The sequence below is a fragment of the Phocoena phocoena genome, chromosome 20, assembly GCF_963924675.1.
Source record: "Phocoena phocoena chromosome 20, mPhoPho1.1, whole genome shotgun sequence".
NCBI classification, from domain to species: domain Eukaryota; kingdom Metazoa; phylum Chordata; class Mammalia; order Artiodactyla; family Phocoenidae; genus Phocoena; species Phocoena phocoena.
In genome coordinates this window covers 40,182,020-40,203,196 of record NC_089238.1, presented here as the reverse complement: position 1 = coordinate 40,203,196, position 21,177 = coordinate 40,182,020, and the positions used below count along the sequence as shown (strand labels likewise).

The 21,177-nt window shown below is 56.5% G+C and overlaps 1 protein-coding gene across 6 annotated transcripts; it reads left to right on the top strand.

Moving 5' to 3' along the window:
* Nucleotides 1-2,409: 2,409 nt before the first annotated feature.
* Nucleotides 2,410-12,008, top strand: CDH16 (cadherin 16). 6 transcript variants are annotated; one of them, XM_065898526.1, is made up of 18 exons: nucleotides 2,422-2,484; nucleotides 3,395-3,452; nucleotides 3,738-3,821; nucleotides 4,249-4,404; nucleotides 4,475-4,613; nucleotides 4,973-5,131; nucleotides 5,923-6,119; nucleotides 6,754-6,876; nucleotides 7,071-7,224; nucleotides 7,441-7,668; nucleotides 7,751-7,827; nucleotides 7,902-8,090; nucleotides 8,192-8,433; nucleotides 8,988-9,121; nucleotides 9,921-10,163; nucleotides 10,294-10,401; nucleotides 10,728-10,844; nucleotides 11,636-12,008. In XM_065898526.1, the coding sequence occupies exons 2-18, from the start codon at nucleotides 3,408-3,410 to the stop codon at nucleotides 11,731-11,733; spliced, it is 2,493 nt and encodes an 830-aa protein (XP_065754598.1). In that variant the 5' UTR covers nucleotides 2,422-2,484; nucleotides 3,395-3,407; the 3' UTR covers nucleotides 11,734-12,008. The 6 variants fall into 6 exon arrangements, with proteins under 6 accessions (XP_065754602.1, XP_065754598.1, XP_065754597.1 ...); XM_065898525.1 differs by having other exon boundaries at nucleotides 2,435-2,488; XM_065898528.1 differs by lacking the exon at nucleotides 2,422-2,484 and having other exon boundaries at nucleotides 3,408-3,452; nucleotides 8,988-9,117; nucleotides 10,037-10,163; nucleotides 11,636-11,733.
* Nucleotides 12,009-21,177: the final 9,169 nt, after the last annotated feature.

Genomic DNA, 21,177 nt, shown 5'->3' with positions numbered 1-21,177 from the left:
TCTCCCCACCTCCCGGCTGAGGCTGGCCTACTAGGAAGGGAGTTGGGGGCGGAGGACAGGGAGGGTTCACTGTTCTCTCCGCTGTGAGTGGCCAGGCCAGAGCATCCCATGCTCCGCATTGGCTAATGTGGGAGCAGGTCCCTGGAGCCCTCCTTTCCTGGAAGGAGAGTCCTTGCATTTGCGCATAATGGAGGTGTGCATCTCCCCACCACCCACACCTGGGAAGAGGAGCCTTCTGGGCATTGGTGCCTGCTAGGAGTTTGCCCGCATCATTTCAGGAGGGAGCATCCCCATTCAGCAATGGCAGACAGGGGACAGAAGCACTTGCCCGAGGCCACACGGGCAGAAGTGGCTGAGTGGGGACTGGTATATGTCTACCCACCTTGGGAGACCAGAAGCAGCCTGGGGCAAGGCTGGGGACAGTTTCTGAGAAGGTTCCAGGCCAGGGTCCATACATTTTTTTAAAAATTTATTTTAATACAGCAGTTTCTTATTAGCTATCTATTTTTATACATATTAGTGTATATATGTCAATCCCAATCTCCCAACTCATCCCAACACCTTCCCCACCCCTGCTTCCCCCATTGGTGTCCATACATTTGTTCTCTACATCTGGGTCTCTATTTCTGCCTTGCAAACGGGTTCATCTGTACCATTTTTCTAGATTCCATATATATGCGTTAATATATGATATTTGTTTTTCTCTTTCTGACTTACTTCACTCTGTATGACAGTCTCTAGATCCATCCACATCTCTACAAATGACCCAGTTTCGTTCCTTTTTATGGCTGAGTAATATTCCATTGTATCTATGTACCACATCTTCTTTATCCGTTCATCTGTCGATGGGCATTTAGGTTGTTTCCATGACCTGGCTATTGTAAATAGTGCTGTAATGAACATTGGGGTACATGTGTCTTTTTGAATTATGGTTTCCTCTGGGTATATGCCCAGTAGTGGGATTGCTGGGTCATACGGTAATTCTATTTTTAGTTTTCTAAGGAACCTCCATACTGTTCTCCATAGTGGCTGTATCAATCTACATTCCCACCAACAGTGCAAGAGGGTTCCTTTTCTCCACAGCCTCTCCAGCATTTGCTGTTTGTAGATTTTTTGATGATGCCCATTCTAACGTATGTGAGGTGATACCTCATTGTAGTTTTGATTTGCATTTCTCTAATGATTAGTGATATTGAGCATCTTTTCATGTGCCTCTTGGCCATCTGTATGTCTTCTTTGGACAACTGTCTATTTAGGTCTTCTGCCCGTTTTTTGATTGGGTTGTTTGTTTTTTTAATATTGAGCTGCATGAGCTGTTTATATATTTTGGAGAGTAATCCTTTGTTTATTCGCTTGCAAATATTTTCTCCCATTCTGAGGGTTGTCTTTTCATCTCATTTATAGTTTCCTTTGCTTTGCAAAAGCTTATAAGTTTCATTGGGTCCCATTTGCCCCCTCATTGGGGGCAGGGCCCCTGGTCAGCCCTGCAATTCCCTCAAGGTCACCTGAGCTGGCTCAGTCTTTTCTCTCCTTCTCAGAGGCACAAGACTACATTTTCCCAGCCCGGTCGGTGTCCAGGGGCTAGTGTGAGCACTTAGGGAGGCTCAGGGGATCTCACAGGCTGCTGTCCCCCCACCCCACCCCCTGGTCCCACTGGTGGGTGGTGTGGAGCCCTAAGTATCCAGTTCAGGTAATGCACTGCTCCCCTATCCTGCACGTGCCACCTCTAGCTCCTTATCTTAGTTCCACAAGCCACCTGGGAGCTGCCAGGGCCGGGCAAGGGCCAGATCATTACTGGGTCCCTGATTTTTGCTCTGGAGGGCTTCCCAGTCTGATGGAAGAGACAGCCAATGACAACCTGGTGTCCTCTCTGTGTTGATAGAGATAGCACTTGTCATGGGGGCGTGGGTGGGGGCCAGATATTCCCACAGGAGAACTCTGAACAAGCTTGGGAGTCCAGGGAAGAGTTCCCGGGAGAGGGGAATATTTGAGCTGAGTACTGAAGCCGGAGCAAGTGCTTAGCAGACAGATGAAGGGGTGGGAAGGGCATTCCAGACAAAAGGAACAGAGTGGGCCAAGGCACAGCTGCACATGCTGGTACGCAGCGGGGAGAAGGGGGAGCGAGTCTGGAGTCACGGAAACAATAGGTCCAAACCCAGAGGGCTGAGAAGTATCCACTGGGCCGTGTAGGGGTGGGACAAGCGCCAGGTCGATGATCTCCCCACCCCCTGGGGCCGGCGGTCATGGATGCTGAGCAGCCCCCAGCTTTCCAAAGTCAATGAATAACTTGGGGGGCTGGGCAGGGCCAGGCCTGCTGCTGTGGGCCCAGTGGTGTTTTCCACTCCTGAGCGAGCATGGCTGGCCCGCCTACCTGCTCAAGTGTCCGCCCTGCCCTGTTCCACCCGGTCCGGCCTGGCCAGCACTCCCCGTAGAAAGAGTTCTCTCACCTGGAGGCTGGACCAAGGAAGCCAACCTCAGGCACCGGCGGGTGAGGGTCTGGGAGTGGAGGGTGGGCAGGGCTGAGGCTGGTGTTGGTGGTGGGGGAAGGAGAAACACTGCCCTGTCGTCCAGGGAAGAGTTCCCGGGACTGGTTGGCGGAGCTGTCTGTGCTCTGTGCGCCCAGCTCCGCGCTAAGTGCTGGAAAATGCTGAGACGAAGGCAGGGCTCCTGCCCCGCGGGGACTCCCCCATGGCTGAAGGATGGCAGTGGGCGGTAGAACAGTCCTGTAGACCCTGAACCCTGAGTCCTCTGTTCCAGGAGGAGTTCTCCTGTGGTCAAGTCTTCCGTGACCTTGGTCAGGCTCTGCCCTTCAGGCCTTGCCGGCAACGTGAGGAGACCACAGGAAGTGGCCCTCAGAGTCGTCAGGGTCTTTCGAGCTTCAAACTTTTGTGACTTGGGGTGCTTCTGGGAAATGACCACTTTGGGATCTACGAGCTGGGGAGGCCATGGGGGGAAGGAGACAAAGGTCTGGAGGTGAAACTCCCATGGAGACCCTTGTGGGCACAAGAATGAAGAAATGCAGGGCAGCTGGGCCTGGGGGTCTTGATGGGCCTGGCCAAGGAGCTGGACACTACCCTGCAGGCAATGGGGAGTGGCAGGCCCTTAAAAGGGGAGGAAGAGGAGGCCAGTCTGTCCTGAGGGCCCTCTGGCTATGTGTATGCAGTGGGCTCAGGCAGGGGACAAGGGTGGGGGCAGTGTCCAAGTGGGTGGGAGGGGGAGGGGCAGCTCTGAGAGTTGCTGGTCCAGCTGAAAAAGGAGGGACCGTTGTACCCCATGGGGCCTGGGGAAGCCATGGCCCCGGGGCTGAGGGGGGATGAGGGGAGGAAGACTTCCTAGAGAGAGGAACCATCTTGCCCACCGATCTGGGCTGGATCCTTACTGCCATGTCCCTCAGGCCCATCCTGACCATGGTTCCTGCCTGGCTGTGTCTGCTTTGCCTCTTCATCCCCCAGGTGAGCTGGGCCCTGCTCCTCACCCTCAGATCCTAGCTTTGGTTGGTACCCTCGCCCGCTACTCTACCTGGACCAGTTGCACTGACTATGGATGGTAGTGTTTGGGGGATGGTGATGAGGGCTGGCTACAGGCCTGTTGTGGGGTCAGGAGGTCAAAGGCCAGGGGGTGGATGGGCTAAGGTATGGCCAGGCCCAGGGAAGGGGCAGAATTCCCCTTCCCTGTCAGGTCCCGGCCCCCACGGCAGGAAGGTACAGCTTGCTGACGTGGTGAGAATCCTCCCACAGGCTTTTCCTGGGGCCCAGCCTGCAGAGGTGTATGTGGACGTCCCGGAAAACTACGGTGGAAATTTCCCTTTGTACTTGACCAAGGTGAGCCTGAGATATGCGTGGGCTGCCCTCCCCCCAAGTCCTGCTTCCCCTACCTCCAGCACTCCTTTCTCTTTCTTGCTCTGGCTTTCTTTCTACCCTGCTTTCGAGACAGTATGTGGTATAGCGTGAATGACTAATAAGATTTTAATCCCAGAAGAAAGTAGAGCTTTAAGTTTAAGGATGAAGTGACGGAGGGGGGGTTTCAAGCTTTAGAAAGTAGGTCACAGAGTATAGAGAGCATCAGGCACAGAGGAAGGAGCCCTGGCTTTGAATTTCCGCCCTGTTCCTTACTGGCTTTGTGACCTCAGGCAAGTGCCAACGCTCTCTAAGCCTCAGTCTCCCCACATATAAAATGGGGCCATAAGATGGAGCGGGCATCCTCCAGGCCCGGCCCCCACTCTCTTTACCTCTGTTCTCTCCTCGCCAGCTACCACTGCCCCGTAAGGAGACTGAGGGTCAGATTGTTCTGTCAGGAGACTCAGGCGTGGCAGCTGACGGCCCCTTTGCTGTGGATCCACAGTCTGGCTTCCTGCTGGTGACCAGGGCCCTGGACCGGGAGGAACAGGCAGAGTACCAGCTACAGGTGTGACTGGGCCAGGGGTAGGAGAAAGCCAGCAAGGCAAGGTGGGGCACTGACTACCCTTCCCTGCCAGGTCACCCTGGAGACGGAGGATGGACGCGTCTTGTGGGGCCCGCAACATGTACTTGTGCGCGTGAAGGATGAGAATGACCAGGTGCCCCATTTCTCCCAGGCCATCTACAAAGTTCAGCTGAGCCAGGGCACCAGGCCTGGTGAGTGCCCAAAGCAGCCAGCTCACAGCAAGGTCAGGTGGCCACTGATGGGAGAACAGAGAGTAAAGAGATGGCCATAGAATTGGCATAGGGACAAGGCAGTCAGGGTCCAAGTCGCCCCCTCCCATTTCTGTCCCATCCTGCACCCTCCCTACCGCACTGAGGGTCCACAGGTGAGTTCCATCTACTCTTGGCCTCAGTTTGCTCATCTATGAAGTGGGGTGAAGAGCCATGGCTCACCTTCAGGATCCTGATATGATGATGAATACAGAAGGAAGACCCAGGGAGAGATAAAGGAAGCTTGGGAGACTCTCCCCACCCCTTCACCCCTAATGGTGAACCCTCTCCACACATACCAGGTGTCCCCTTCTTCTTCCTTGAGGCTTCGGACGGGGATGCACCAGGCACAGCCAACTCGGATCTTCGATTCCACATCCTGAACCAGGCCCCATCCCAGCCTTCTGCAGATATGTTCCAGCTGGAGCCTCAGCTGGGGGCTCTGGCTCTCAGCCCCGAGGGTGAGCCTGAGCTGGGTGTGAAGAGGCGGGAGGGTTGGGAAGAGCTGGGGAAGGTTGCATGTGAGCTGCAGGATGGGTTGGAGCTTGAGAGATAAAGCAGGCGGGAAAAGTATTCCAGCTGGAGAGAGCAGCAAGGCAAAAACATGGGGGGAGGCAGGACGATGCATGGAGAGTTAAGGAATGGTGTGGATGGAAGTGCCTCAACCCTACATTCTGCAGACTTGGGCCTAAGAGACAAGGATATGAGAGACCTGAGGGGTTATGGCCCAGGACACTGCTGGGAGACCTTGGGAGTGATGGCAGGAGAGACCTGGACCTGGGAGTTCAGACCAGAGGCACAGGTCGGGGAAGGAAAGAAAAGCCAGTCACACACCCACTCAGCCAGCCACCCATTCATCCATCTACCACGCAAACGTACATACAGTCCATCTATCCAACCGTCCATCCACATGCCCAAATCCCCATCTTTCTACCCTCTCAAACCCCCATCCATCCACCTAGTCAACTGTCCATTTATCCAACCGGTCATTCACTCATCTACCTATCCACCCGTTTACCACCCCCCATCCTGGTCATCCACCTACCCAGTCTATCAACCATTCATTGTGTGGACAGATGTAGAAGTGATTTTGCAAACCGTCAAGTCCTGGTCAGATGCTCACAATGGTGCTAAGGGTCCCTCTCATCCATTGGCCAAGAGAGTATCCTGAACACCTGACATATGCTTGGCTTTGTGTTTGGTACCAGGATGCACTGGCCCCCTGTTCAGCTGACCACCCTGCCCCTTCTAGGGAGCACCAGCCTAGATCAGGCTCTGGAGGGGCCATACCAGCTGTTGGTACAGGTCAAGGACATGGGTGACCAGGCCTCGGGCCACCAGGCCACAGCCACCGTCGATGTCTCCGTAGTAGAAAACACCTGGGTGCCCCTAGATCCTGTCCACCTGGCAGAGAATCTCCAAGTTCCGTACCCACACCACATTGCCCAGGTGAGTAAGTGGGTGTTAGCAGCTGAAATAACCCCATGGATGGTGTAGCTGGGCCTGAGTCTCGTGGAGATTTGGGGGGGTGGGTCTGGGGCTCAACTTGACCCCCTGTTCCTCCCCTACCTATGCTCCTCCCTCCACTGTCCCCATCAGTTCTCAAGATGGAGTGAGCGTATCAGGCCCTGGGACCAGGCCCTTTGCTCCTCACCTGCTATCCTCTGGCGGGCGTGGCTCTGTGCTCTGACCTCCTGAGCTGACCCCAGGCTTCCTCAGCAGAACAGCTGCCACCTCCTTGCTGCCATGGGGATTGTCACCCGGGCCAGGAATGTCTCAGGCTCCTCGAGGAATGCCCTGGGGTCAGGCCCAGCCTGAGAGGGCAGAGAACAAAACAGCCTGGTCATCCAGGCACTTTGGGCAAGATCCAGGCTTGGACCAGGGCAAGGCCACCGTGGAGCTGTCACAAGTGCCCTGAAAGAAAAGGACCCTACCTGGACCCCAGACAGGGCAGCAACTTGCCTGGGGTCACAAAACAGTTGGGGCCCAGGCTCCCTACCCAGGAACAGTTGGAATATAAGGGCTGACATGGGCTATTCCTGCCCCTTGTCCTGGGGGCCCTCATTCTGTGTCCCCCTCCCAGGTACATTGGAGTGGGGGGGATGTACATTATCACCTGGAAAGCCAGCCCCTTGGACCCTTTGATGTGGACAAGGAGGGGAAACTCTACGTGACCAGGGAGCTGGACCGAGAAGCCCAGGCTGAGGTGAGGTGAGGGGGAAGCCAGGAGGACAGGCTGAGGGGTGCTTGGTCCCCGTCCAGTGGGCTTCCGGGGGTGTCACATCCCCCACGGGCACTGAGGCAGAAGAGCTGGAGCTGGCCACCAGAAGGGAACCCAGACCCAGGCCAGGCTGGAGCTGCCCCTGGTCTTCATCTGAAGCCCTCCACTGCCCGCTATAGTACCTGCTCCGGGTGCGGGCTCAGAATACCCGTGGCGAGGACTACGCGGCCGAACCTCTGGAGCTGCCTGTGGTGGTGATGGATGAGAATGACAACATGCCTGTCTGCCCCCCACGAGGCCCCGCAATCAGCATTCCTGAGCTCAGCCCCCCAGGTGGGCTATGAGCCTTGTCAGGGGGTGGGGGAGGGGTGAAGTCCCTGTGAGCTATCCCATCTTGCTCTCCTCTGGGATGAGACAAGCCCCAGGTCCCTATATCAATGTCTCACCCCCAACACATACACACACACGCACACACACACAAGAAGAGTGGGTGAGGAAAGGCCTCGAGGCCTGGCTGTGGTCCCATCCATGTGGGTGATGTCTTCGCAGGCACCAAGGTGGCTAAGCTTTCGGTAGAGGACGCAGATGCCCCTGGTTCCCCCAACTCCCACATTGTGTATCGGCTGCTGAGCCCTGAGCCTGAGGAGGGGGCAATGGGGAGGGCTCTCGAGCTGGACTCCACCTCGGGCAGTGTGACACTGGGGGATGCCCCCCTCCAAGCTGGCCAGGACATCTTGCTTCAGGTGCTGGTCATTGACCTGGGAGGAGCAGAGGGCGGTAAGTGCCCTGAAGGTGACCAGGGATCCCTGACCCCTCTGTTCCCACCCTGGCCTCCCCAACATGCCCTCCCCTGCCTCAGGCCTCAGCAGCACCTGTGAGATTGCAGTCACGATCGCGGATATCAATGACCATGCCCCTGAGTTCACCACTTCCCAGGTAAGCAGGAGCAGGGGAGGACACCTTGGGAAGGTGCTAACGGGGGGGCTCACAGCCCCTCCCCATCTCTCCAGATTGAGCCCCTAAGCCTCCCCGAGGACACAGAGCCTGGGACTCTGGTGACCACACTCATGGCCACTGACGCCGACCTTGAGCCTGCCTTCCGCCTCATGGACTTTGCCATTGAGGCAGGGGATGTGGAGGGAACCTTCGGCCTGGATTGGGAGCCAGACTCTGGTCGTGTCCAGCTGCGACTCCTCAAGGTAAGGGGCTAGGGGTGGGGGAGTGGCGCACGCATACACACATTCATGCACAGGGTGCCACGCCGTGGCCCACACAGTGACCCGGGCCCCACTGGTTCCAGAACCTCAGCTATGAGGCAGCTCCAAGTCACAAGTTGGTGGTGGTGGTGCGGAGCGTGGCAGAGCCGGTGGGGCCAGACCCAGGCCCTGGAGCCACAGTCACCGTGACTGTGCTGGTGGAAAGGGTGGTGCCACCCCCTCAGTTGGACCAGGAGAGCTACGAGGCCAGTGTCCCAGTCAGCACCCCTGCTGGCTCCCTCCTGCTGACCATCCGGCCCTCAGACCCCATGAGCAATCCCCTCAGGTGAGCCAGAAGACCAGCCCCTTAGCTGGGCTGGACCACCCCTGCTTCCTCGGATGATCCCAGGGCCTCAGAGGGAGCTCACATTATCTACAGCCTGCAATGTTCCTCAAACCATGGTTAATGTGACGGTTGTGGCTCCTGGTGGGGATCAGGGCTGGATGGAGAGGGGTGTTTGGACCCCATGAGGGCTCAGATGTTGCTTCCCCATACTGTCCTGGACCAGGCCCTCTTCCAGCCGCCCACCCAGACTGCAGCACCGGGTGCTGTTCCCAGGCTCTCGCTCTATCTGGCCCCTTTGTGGGCTGACCTGGGAATAGTGGAAATGAGTCAGGCCCCCCAGGCTCTGAGAGTCCCCTCCCTCAGCCACAGTATCTGTGGTTTAAGCCCTGCCCCCCAACAAGTCCCTTAAGCTGGAGCGAGATCACGGGCACTGCTGCTGCCCTCAAGTCACAAAGGGCATGTGGAACTTGGGCAGATCACATGACCCAGAAGGTCTCTGGGCAAGACATCATATGTGGTCCCTGCCTCCCTGCCCCATCTTCTTTGACCCTCAGGTTCTCCCTGGTCAATGACTCAGAGGGCTGGCTCTGCATAGAGGAGGTCTCCGGGGAGGTGCACATAGCCCGGGCCCTGCAGGGTGCACAGCCTGGGGACATGTACACAGTGCTCGTGGAGGCCCAGGATGCAGGTATGGCCAGGCTGTGGTTGGGGCCTCTGGGAAGGTGAGAAAACCTAAGACAGACAGGCAGGGCGAAGCTTCCTCCCCAGCGCCCTTGCTGGCACCCGCTCTGCTCCAGGCAGGAGGCATGGGCAAGGGGCTGCGGCCAGTATACTTCTCTGAGAAGGCCTGGCCTCTGCCTCCCCTCTCAGACCACCCTTCCCTCCAGACACACCTGCCACCCCCCAACCTCAGCCCTGGAGGGCCTCTCAGGGTGTCAGTTTCAGACACAGGCTGGGAGCAGAGGGGGTGGGACTGGGGCGTGGGGAGGGAGGGCCAGGGGCTCTCCTGGGGCAGGCGTGCCAGGAAGTGAGCCTGGATGGGACGCTGAGGTCAGGTGGGGAGGACTCTGAATGCCATTTTGACAGGCTGAAGAGCTGGCCCAAGGGTGGGTCCGTCAGGAAGGCAGGTTTCAGCTCTGAGCTGGGCTGTCCTGTGACAGGGGTGAGCTCATCTATAGTCAGGGCATTTCCACATTGTTGGGCCCTGGCACCAGGGGCCAGGGTGGGGTGGGGGGACAGTGAGAACGAGCTTGGCGTCCAGAAGGGCACAGAAAGGCCTGGCAGCTGTTTAGATAGTGAAGGGGTAAAGTGCATTGTGAGGAAGAGAGAGGGGATGGAGAGGAGGGGGTCAAGGGGAGGGAGGGGGCGTGGAAGGGGACTCACAGGGTGAGACTGATGGGCTGTGGGGAAGGGGACCAGGCCAGGGACTCTGAATGCACCCCACCCCCAGAAGGGCCCAGGCCAGCTCAGCACGACCTCCTCTGCAGATGAGCCAACGCTGAGCACCTCTGCGACCCTCGTGGTCCACTTCCTGAAGGCCCCTTCTGCCCCAACCCCGACTCTGGCTCCTGAGCCCTCCAGACACCTCTGCACACCCCGCCAGGACCGTGGCGTGGTTGTCGGTGGACCCAGAGGGGACCCTGACCTGGCCGGCGGACACGGTCCCTACAGCTTTGCCCTTGGTCCCAACCCCACGGCGCAGCGGGATTGGCGCCTCCGGGCTCTCAATGGTGTGTAGTGGGGGAAGCAGGGAGGCTGTGGCCAAGGTGGGGAGTGGATGGCGCTTGGAAGTGAGATGCCATGGGGCTGGGCCTCGGGGAGCGGGCTAGTGACTCTGATCGCTGCTTATGGTCCCAACAGGGTCCCATGCCTACCTCACCCTGGGCCTGCATTGGGTGGAGCCACGCGAACACGTAGTCCCCATAGTTGTCAGCCACCATGACCGGGTGTGGCAGATCCAGGTCCGAGGTGAGGCCGGGCTGGGGTGCAGCCAAGGTCAGGGGCCTGTGGTTCCTGAGGGAACCCCTGAGATGCAGGGGGAGGAGCTGGGCAACACATCTACGGGCTCATAAGGACAGCATATGCCTGAGTACACCTGCATATGTGTGGCTGGGCGCACAGACTGCAGTGCACACATGCACGTGCACAGAGGAGCTTGCATCCCCCTGCCACACACATGAACACAGCGTATGCACCAAAACCCACATACTGACCAGCTGGGCTGGGCTGAGGGCTCTGAGGAGCTGGGGAGCCCGCCTCCACTGCCCTTACCTTCCTCCCCTGCCTCTCCCCAGTGATCGTGTGTCGCTGCAATGTGGAGGGGCAGTGCATGCGCAAGGTGGGCCGCATGAAGGGCATGCCCACGAAGCTGTCAGCGGTGGGCATCCTCGTGGGCACCCTGATAGCAATAGGTAATGGAGGTTGGGTTCCTGTGTGGGGGAGGGCAATGGTGGCTGGAGCCACAGCCTCTGGATAAACAGTGCCCCCCGTCCCATGGTGTCCCCACAGGGATGGAGAAGGAGCCCCCCAACTCTTCTAGTCATGATGCTGTTGCCTCCTGTTATCATAGTCAAGATCATCCTCATTGATAACAGCATTTACTGTTACTGCTATACATTAACTGTGTATCAGGCCTTATGCCAAGCATAGGATTATTGCGTCAAATCCCCCCTACAACCCTGTGGCGCTGGCATTTCCCCATTTTCCAGATGAGGTCACTGATGCTCAGAGAGGTTAAGTGATTTGTCTGAGGTTACACAGCCAGGGTATGGCAGAGCCCAGCTCTTTCCAGCCTAACTCAGTCCAAGCCTCCCTCTCTATCCCCTTTGTTTCTTTAGCCCCTTAAATTTTGTTCCTGGCTGGTTTTCTTTGCTGGTTCTAGCACATTACTACAGTGTGCCTTTCTCTCAGAGGTCCGTGGGAACAACTCACTGGCTCCCAGATGATCCCCACCCAAACTGTTCCCCAGAGAAAGGGGTCTTGGAGGCTGGGGTGTTCTGGCCCTGGTGAGGGCTGAGCAGGCCAAGCAGTCAGGCTCCTTCAGGCACCGGAACCACAGAGTCATACCCAGCCCAGCCTTGGGGATGCTGTCTAGGGAACTTTGCTGCCTTATTAAATCAATACCAACAGCAAGGAGTCCCTAGTGATAGACAAGTTCTATGGCCCTTTCAGAGGGCTGATCCATCCCTCTCCGGCCCCTCAGGCATCTTCCTCATCCTCGTCTTCACCCACTTGACCCTGGCGAGGAAGAAGGACCTAGACCAGCCAGTAGACAGTGTGCCCCTGAAGGCGGCGGTTTAAATGGTCCAGGCAGCCCCTGATGGGAACTTGGCCTCTGGCTCCATCTGAATCCACTGGGAGATGGCCCAGCACTCCAGATCCACGAGGGCCAGGACAGGGCAGAAGCCCCTTCACCTGCCCTAGGGTGGAGGCAACATCACCAGACGTATCTGCAGAGCCTGCACACGGACTAAACGGGCTGCCCATGGGAGCACTTCATATGGCTCATGTTTGTCCAATAATAAAGCCTCGGAGAACTGGGCGTGGGTCCTAGAGGACTGTGGGCCCATGTCCAGGTGTCCATGTGCGTGTGTGCATTATCCATGTCCACCTGCCCTTTCATCCCTTCCCCATCTCCAGCTGCACAGAAAGGGTGTGGGGGCTTGAGGGATGAGCCTGGGGTCCCCAGCGGGGAAAGACACAGGGGCATCATATGGGCTCTTGGTGAGATCCTGAGGCTAGAGCAAGGTGGGTCATTTCTGTGGGCATTCGGAGAACACTGGCTGCAGGCCCTGCATGGGTTAACTGTCCAGGTGACGGTTGAGGAGGGTGTCCCTGAGAGTGTTATTTCTGTGTTTGCCTGGATATCATCTTTGCTCTGGGGGGGTGCACCTTGTGAGTCCATGTCCTGTACTCATGTGTGAGCATACTCGTGTCCAGTCTGCAAAAAGAGAAGGGGGAATTATTCAGATGGACACCACTGGGGTGGAATAGGAACCCTTGTGGTTCACCCTGCCCCTGCCTCAGGTGAACCCCTTCCCCTGGCCGAAGATTAAGCCACGGCCCTGGTGCTAAGCCCTGACCACATCTCCAGACTGACTTCTAATCCCTGACCTTTGACTGACCCCAGACACATGCTGATCCCCCATGCCTTCATCCCAACGGTCTCTGGGGAGCCGGGGTGGGACTTGTTGTCCCAGGCACCCTGAGCTGATGATGGTAAATCACGGGGAAGGGAGAAAAACAACCTCATTGGGGCCCAGGCCCTATTTTTAGGAGATAATCTCTTCACTCCTGGCAGATTCTGTGGGATGGAGGCCAAGCCCAGCCAAGAGAGATGGGGCAGGCATCCTGGCTGGCCTGGGGGAGCGTGGGAAACTCAGCCTGGATCCCCAGCCCAGGGAGAGACCCTGAGGCTGATCCCAGCCACTCTGGGCCCAGGTCCCCTCTCCCCACCCACACCCCCATCCTCCACGGGAGGCTCTGCTGACTACTGTGGTCCAAGCAGAGCTTCCCGTCCCTCTCCTAGGATCCTCTGCTTGGCCTGTACCCACTCAGAAGTCTTCAGGGTGCAAAGTTCTTCGAAAGCAGATCTCATCTAATCTTTCCGTCAACCTACGAGGGCAGGCTTATCGGCCCCATTTTCCAGTGAAGGATCTTGAAGGTCAGGGAGATTAAGGGCTGCTGCTGGGAGTCTTAGAAGCAGGGCACAAGGTGAGACTGTCTGGTCAAGGTTTATCTTACCTCTCCAGCAGTGTCCACAGCCTTCAGCTGGGCTCTGCCCCCATGAGATCCCCCAGAAGAGCCTTAGAGAGCACTGAGGCCAGCAACTTCTAATCAAGTTGGAAAAGTAAATCACAAAGAGGTGGGGAGACCTTCCCAAGTTCATCCAGCCAGTGGGATGCAGCACCTGAGCTGGAACCCTGGAATCCCTGCTTTCTGGGTCCTTGTTCTGGATAGATAGATAGGCTGATAGGTGGGTGAGTAGATGCATGGATGGATGGGTGGGTTGGTGGATGATGGATGGGTAGATGGGTAGATGGATGGATAGGTGGTGGTGGTGGGGGTAAATGGATGGATGTATGGGTTGGTAAGCAGGTAGGTGGAACCCCAGCCAAGGAAAGGATGGATGACAGGATACCAGGGCATATTAAGGCATCTGCCCCAATTTGAGGGTTCCTTTCTTAAGCCTCCAGACCTCAAAATACTTTCTGCTTGTGGGGCTGACAACAGGGTCCACAATCCCCAGTTTTCCTGAGCATTTGTGGACATAAGCCTCTCCTGCAATCCTCAGCCCCTTCTATAGAGTAAAGTGAGGGTCATAGAGGGGCGTGGCTTCTCCCGGGTCTCAGAGGGAGAGAAACAAGAAGCTGGTGCTTGTTTGTGGGCTTGTGCAGATTTGCGCTAGTGAGCGGGCCTTACTCTGCAGGCAGCGGGGCCTGGACCCTGCGAGGGCCAAGTGGGGGATAACTGGTGGCTCAGTGTGGGCAGAAGAACACGTGATTCATGCTCTGCCTCATCCCTGCTGTGTGTTCCCAGGTGAGTCTCATTACCTCTCTGAGCCTCGGTTTACTTGTTGATAAAATGGGCTGGCTCAGATGGAGCTGTTGAGAGGACTACGCGAGATAATCCCCCCAAAATGTGTAGCATAGTGCCGGGCACACAGCAGGAGCTCAATCAACATGGCTTTCCCTGGTCCATGGAGTGTGGGGAGGACTTACCTCAGATGCGTATAGCCACAGACTCTCACAAACTCCCCATGGGCCCCATGGGCCCAGGCTTTTGCGGGGCGGAGTGTGGAGAGGGGCCCCAACTCCAGCTCTCACACGGCCCTGGAAAGACATCTGCCTCCAGCCTTGGCTCCTTGCCAGCTCCAAGGCTCTCTCTGGGTGACGCTGAGGGTTCTCATGGGGTTCAGACTGGTCTGGAGGCTACCCCCGTTGGGGAGCTCATGGTCTCCCTCTCCCAGGCTCCTTCCAGAGGCACAGGGCCAGATCAAAGGGACCCAGCACTGAGGATTGGGAGGCGGGCTTGGAAAGAATGTAAACATGAGGATATTTTTAAACTTTTTCCAGCTCCAGAGATTAGGGCTCTTGAAGCAAGAGGCCCAGAGGTCAGTCTGGCCCTTGCTCACAAAGGAAGAAACAGTCTTGGGACCTCAGAGACCCCCCACCCCACTCACATCCACCAATACCCATCCTAAGACTCTAGCTTGGGCCTCAGGGCAGGAGTTCTTCCTCTGATCTCACCTCCAGACGTCCTGCTGCTGCGGGGTAATGTGTCTCTAATGAGGGGGTCTCAGGGACATGTGAGGACCCAAGGGGTTGAGGGGTTTGGGGGGCCTACCTGAGAGCTAGTGCTAAGAGACTGAGCCTGGAGACACCATGGCAGCCCTGTCACTCCATCAGGTGTGCGTGTGTGCCTGTGTGCACACGCATGTGTCTATGGGTGTGTAAGTGTGCGTTAAACTCTAGTCTGCATGGTGTAAGCGTGCGAGGAACCCATCCCAGCCCCTTCCTTCTTCCCCCTCCCTAGCATACCTGGCCCCTTCCCCCTGGGACTCCTTGGGTCAGTGGGGGACATGGGGGGGCAGGCAGGAGGTAGGCTTGAGGGTCAAGGAGAAGAGAACAGGGAAGATGAGGAGAGCAAGCGTGCTGCGAGGGGTGAGGAGGCTGCGGGAGGAGCTGGGTCCAGGTCTGAGCCATGCAGTGAGTCAGGCTGTGAGAGCTTCAGGGGCCACCGATCTGGGGACTGCAGAACTCAGCCTCATCTCCCTTAATTACCCCCAGGTGTCACAGTGACTCAGGAACTTGGATGCAAGCCTCCTTAGATGTCCCTGCCTCAGATAGCGTGGTGACGCTCATCCTGGGTTCCATGACAACAGCCTCTTCCCTCAGAGTGATGCAGCCACCCTTGCACACCCATGTGACGCAGTGGAGCACACACAGGAGTGTCACAGGGAGACTCATAGAGGGGACTCAGCCACAACATGTGCCATATCCCAGGGACTCCCATACCCTTACCCCATCCACATCCCCACTGACCGGGAAGTCAAAGGGTCAGAGTTCACACGGGCACTCAGGAGACGCCAGGCAGCAGGTACCAGGACCACAAGGGCCCCTAGCATGTGGAGAGGCCTTGCTGGCCATTTTCCATGCTTCAGGGAGCTGCTGTGCTACCTTACCCTGCTTATCGGCCCAGTGTCTGGCTCCAGGTCACACAGCTCGTCAGTGGAGGGCAGGGCTCAGGCCCCAGGCCAGGATCCACAGGGCAGTGTGCTCCCTTCCATGTCCCTTCCACTGAGGCAGCAGGGGAAGAGGATGAGGCTTGGTGCTTTATCATAAGGTGTGGTGGGACTCAAGGACAATGGGTGGGAGGTGGCGAATGAGTCTGATGGGAAGAGGGACATGGAGACTTATCCTCAGTCTGAGGGCCAGAGCTGCCTGCCTGAAGCTGTCGTTGTGCTGTCCCTGTGTACATGCCCACTCAGCAGGGCTGTTGCTATTCTTACCCACTTGGTGGTGGCAGCAGGGTCAGAGATAGTGGCTAGGTGGGAGCGAGTCATGAGCACCAGTCCCTTATCGGACACGTTCCCTGGAAACTTGGCAGGGGCTGCCAGGCTCTGGGAGCCTGGACAGGGCGGGTGAGGCAGTCACAGGGACAGGGTGGGGGGATGGGCTCACTCGGAACAAGGCCCTGTGCCAGCTCAGCTGTCTCTCCTACAGCTAGGCAAGCTCCCATCAGAATTGGCCAGGGGTTTCCAGTGGAATTTCTGCCCATGTGGTCATTAACACCCTCAAGTCATCCTTAGCTTCCTACCCAGTCCACCCCAGAATGGACCACCTCTGAGCTTTCAATGCCCGAGAAGGTAAGGTGTTGGCTTCCCCAGCGAGGCTGTAGGCAGGGGCCACATTTACAGGGAGAGCACTGTCCTGTGAGCCACAGGGGCCCAGGCTGACCGCTGTCCTGCCCGCTTTCTAGCTGTGTGACCTTGGGTAAGTCACTTCCCTTCCTCTGAACTTCTGTTTCCTTGCCATTTCCGGGGCTGTTGTAGGAATGACAAAGTCCAACAGTCAGGAAGGTGGACTGAGGGCTGCAAATACGTGTGTGTCTCTGCACACGGCCAGGATGGGGAGAGGGAGACACGTGGGTTCCCCACCTTGGAGACTCCCGCCCCGTGGATTTTCCATTGGCACGTCGGCACCCTCTCCCCAAAATAGTCCCTACGAGCCGTATGCGACAGAGCCCAGACTGAGGGGACTTTTTTTAGCCGCCCTTTGTCAGCTCTCGAGCGGCCGCTATTTTGAGCCCCAACGCCTGAAGGAGTAGGGCCAAGTGAGGGCTGGGGTCAGCTCAGTGGGTCTGGCTGGCTCCCCGAAGGCATCCCCGAGGGGGCCAGCCATGCCCTCTCAGGCCCAGCGCTGCTGGCAAGGAGAACACAGCATCCCCTGTGTATTGGGCCTGAGGGCTCAGTAGTCCACCTCCAGGGAAGCTGCAGACCTGGCAAAAACCATCCTCATTTATGGCGCTTACCCCATAGGTCACTGGCCATGGCCTCCGAGAGAAGAGCACGTTGTAGGGATTAACTGAGATAACACAAGCAAAACCCTAACTTAGCACAGGGGCTGACACATAATTGGCCCTCAAAAAATGGGAATAGCTAGGATTATTATTGTCATCACAGCTACAGTCATTCTTGGTTTAGTTGTTACAGTAACATTTTTATCAGGTTTCCTTCTAGTCTTTTTTTCTGTGCATTTATCTTATGTCACTGAGTTCAGGTCACAAAACTCCTCCCCCCTCCACACACTTGATTTCAGCAGAAAGGAGCCCCTAAGTCTGCTGGGGTACCTCTCTCTGCATCTCTGGGCCCCACTCCCAGGGATCACCCCTCTATAAATAGCCTTTGGGGTCCATGACCCCTAAGACTGTACTTGACCTTCCAGAGTGTCTATGGTATGCCCACAGCTTCTGTCATCTCCTCAAATGTCATCAACCACTGCTCCATAGGATTCCAGGGCTCCAGAATCTGAAAGTTGAGTTTAGGAGCTGGCTTCCCAGATGGCTCCTGCACCTGGATTCTAGAACTCTCTGGCTACCACCTAAGGAAATGGGGCTTGCTTCCACAGATAGATGTGAGAAAGAATTTTCTGGCTGTTCAGGTGCATAAGATTAAGCAAAGGACCATGAGGACAAATGATTCATTTGTCAGTTTCCTAGTCTTTGTCGGGGTTGGGGGAGAGTGTGGGCTGCCGGGAAGAAGGGATGGGGGTAGGGAGCCAGATTCTGGAACGTGGCTGGGCAGGGCAAGAAAGGGAGCGTGGCTGAGCCAGGCCTCCGCCTTCCCCACTGGGGTCAGTTCCCAGCAGGTCAGCTGGGACTGGGGAGTCATACGTTTTACCCTCACCCCAAGGGGTTACTGTACAAGGTGAGACTTCCTTGTTACCCGAAGGACAAAAATAGATCCCAGGTGATGGTCAGTGATCCATGCCCAGAACCACCAAGGTTATTCTGAGGGTGGCAGGCACAGGGCCAGCCCAGGCTCGGTCAAGTGGGACTGAGCTGGAAGTCGCATCCTGAACCTGCAGGCTGTCCCTGCCATGTTGGGAATCCTGAATGGGGTGGGGGGACTGGAGCCATAAGCAGGCCGACCCTCAGTAGGTGGGCTTAGATAGAATTCTGACTTGGCCATGTGACCTTGGGCAAGCCACTTGGTATCTCCCAGCATCGGCCTCCTTGTCAAACGATGGGGACCTTGATCCCTGCTTCTCAGGGTGGTTGAGAGAACCATGTGAAGCTGACAGATGGTGCTCAACAAATGCATGAATCTCCACTTCAGCTGTCCTAGAATCCAGAGACGGGACTTCCCTGGCAGTCCGGTGGTTAGGACTCTGCACTTCTACTGCAGGGGCATGAGTTTGATCCCTGGTTGGGGAACTAAGATCCCACATGCTGTGTGGCGTGGCTAAAAAAAAAGAATCCAGAGAAGACAAGGGCCTTGCCTGTGTAGCTCCGCCACCAAAACGCCCCTGCCCCGCCAATCCGAAGGAACCAGAGTCAGGCACAAAAGCACATTTCTGGAAGGGCCAGTGGGGATTTTCCAGGAACAACTCCATCTAGGTGGAGAATTCCATTTCTGGCCCTGCTGCCCAGGGCTCAGGCTAAGGAGGGGATGCTCTGGCTCATTCCAGTTCTGCCCACTTCCTGCTCCTCGCCTGCAAAGCCCAGATCAGGGTGTCCCACACTGTATTCTCTTGCTGTTTTCTCTGGAGTGTGAGGGACCCGAGGTTCTGAGGTCCCCCTTGGAGCCCTGACACAGAAGAGTGCTGGGCACACAACTGGTCCTCTCCTGACCCCCCACCCCTTCCTGGGGTCCTCCCTTTCCTTCATCCAACATGTCTTAGCATTTTCCATGGAGCCAACCCCTGACCTCGGGGTCACCCCCGATGAACACGGACAAGCCAATACGATGGACACTGACCTGGGGGACAGATGGCACCTGACCCAGCTCATGGGTGGAGGTGACCCAGGCAGCTGGAGTGGGGAAGTGTAGCTAGTTTGGGACAGCTGCCTGGGCAGAGGCTCAGAGGGTTAAGACTTACTGGGATGTTTCCGTGAAGGAGAACGGGTTTGAGGGAGTCGGGTGGGCATTGAGGTCCAGGTGGGAGCTGAACTGAACTCATTTATTTATTGAGCTGGAACTGGACCCCAGTCCCCTTCCCAGTCCAGGCCTCTCCCCTCCACAGCTACCTGCATGAGGGTTTTCCCTGGGTTTGTCGAGAAACGGAGAGAGTCCTCTCAGGGGAAGGCCAGACTGGCAAGTAGGAATCTCAAGACATAACAGGGCATTAGAGCTGGGCCTAAGGGGACGCAGCTCAGCTCACCACAAGGGGTATTCCACCCTCTAGGATATTCCTGCACCCACAGTATGCACTTTCCGCCCACAAAGGTCCCTGTGGAGTGACAGGACACTCTGATCTGCTGGGAGCAAAGCTCTTATAGGGTCCCAGCTGGGCCTCATGGACCCCTAGACCCATTCTGCCATTTTATCGCAACTTCAGCCCACCACCTGTGCCGTATCCAGCTTCGGCCACCGCTCTGCCCCTCGGGACGGGGAACACGGTCCCCCTCCACCCTGTAGGCTGGCGCCAAGGTTTATGATCCAGCACAAAAGACGCTGAGAGCCACAAGGGTGGAAAAAGTTACCCAGTTCTAAATCAGCCAGTCTTTGGGTGATCTCATCCCCTTCCCAATATAGTCGCAGTCCCCTCCCCCATGAACCAGCCCCTGGCCAATGCAGTTAGTCACGAGGGAGCTGGTGGAGGGGCGGACCGCGCGCGCCTGCGCGCGTGCACGCATGCGTGTGCGTGTGCGTGTGAGTGTGTGTGTGGGGGAGTTCTGGGGGGAGGGATTTCAGCTTGGGGTTGTACTGTACATTCTGTTTTGCAATCCGATTTCCTATCCCCTCATTTACAGGATTTACATTTAGTAGTTTTCCTGTCCAATAATAAAGATCTTCCATCATCACTTTATTTTTTCACTATCACTTTTAAAGTCCACCAGGATGGTTGTGCTAGAATCTATTTGTCCAGTATGTAGAGGAAGGACATGTCAGCAGTGTCCAGTTTCTCTTTCTTACAAATACCAGTGCTATGACCATTTTTGTTCAAACCCCTTTGTACCGTTGCCTGATCCTCCCTCCCTCCCTCCCTCCCTCCCTCTCTGTCTGTCTGTCTGTCTCTTTCGGATAAATTCTAACAGGTGCTGGGTGAGAGAACAGGCTTCACTGTATGACTGATGAGTTCTGAGCCCTCCCCTAAGCCAGAGGTGCCAGGCCCAGGGCAGGGAGGGGATCCAAGACCAATCCAGGGCCACGGGGTCAGGGGAACAGGGCAGGCTGTGGTCTGCTGGTCCCTCCTGCTGCTCAAGGCCAGCCTCCACCCCTAGCTTCCACCTGCTCTTGCCTCCCCAACTCCACAGGCCAGACCGACTGGGGACGCAGGGAAAGGCCATATACGAGGTCTGTCCTGTGTTGTATTCACATAGTCCCACCCCAGGCACAAGAGGACCCCACAGTCCATCCAGTTCTCGTCTTGCCAAGTATTCCCCGCAGCTTCTGCTAGAATGCTTCCACGGACCAAGAGCTTACTCCATCCTGCCAGGCTTTTGGGGAGCAGACAGGGCATTTTTTAAAAAATCAGATGAGTAGATATTCAACAGAATTGCATGATCTCTTAGCAATTGCACGAAAGCTACAAGGAAGCTTTGGAGACAAGCACCAGGGTTTGAAACTCAGCTCTGCATTTACTAGTTTTATGACCTTGGGCACATAATTTTACCCCTCCAGGTTCAGTTTCATCATCTGTAAAATGGGTTCATAATACTTGCTTCATATGGTTGCGAGGACAAGGGATTGGCTCTTGTGATTATGGAGGTTAAGTCCCACCATCTGCTGTGCAAGCTGGAGGCTCAGGAAAGCCAGTGGTGTGGTTCCAGTCCAAATCCAAAGGCCTACGAACCAGAGGAGCCAAGGATATAAGTCCCAGTCAGAGTCCAAAGGTCTGAGGTATCCGAGGTCAGAAGATGGATGTCCCAGCTCAACAGAGAGCAACTTTCCTCTTCCTTCCACTTTTTTGTTCTATCCCAGCCCTCAATGGATTAGATGATGCCTACCCACTTCTTTACTCAGTCTACTGATTAAAATGCTAATCTGTTCTGGAAACACCCTCACAGATGTGGACCTTA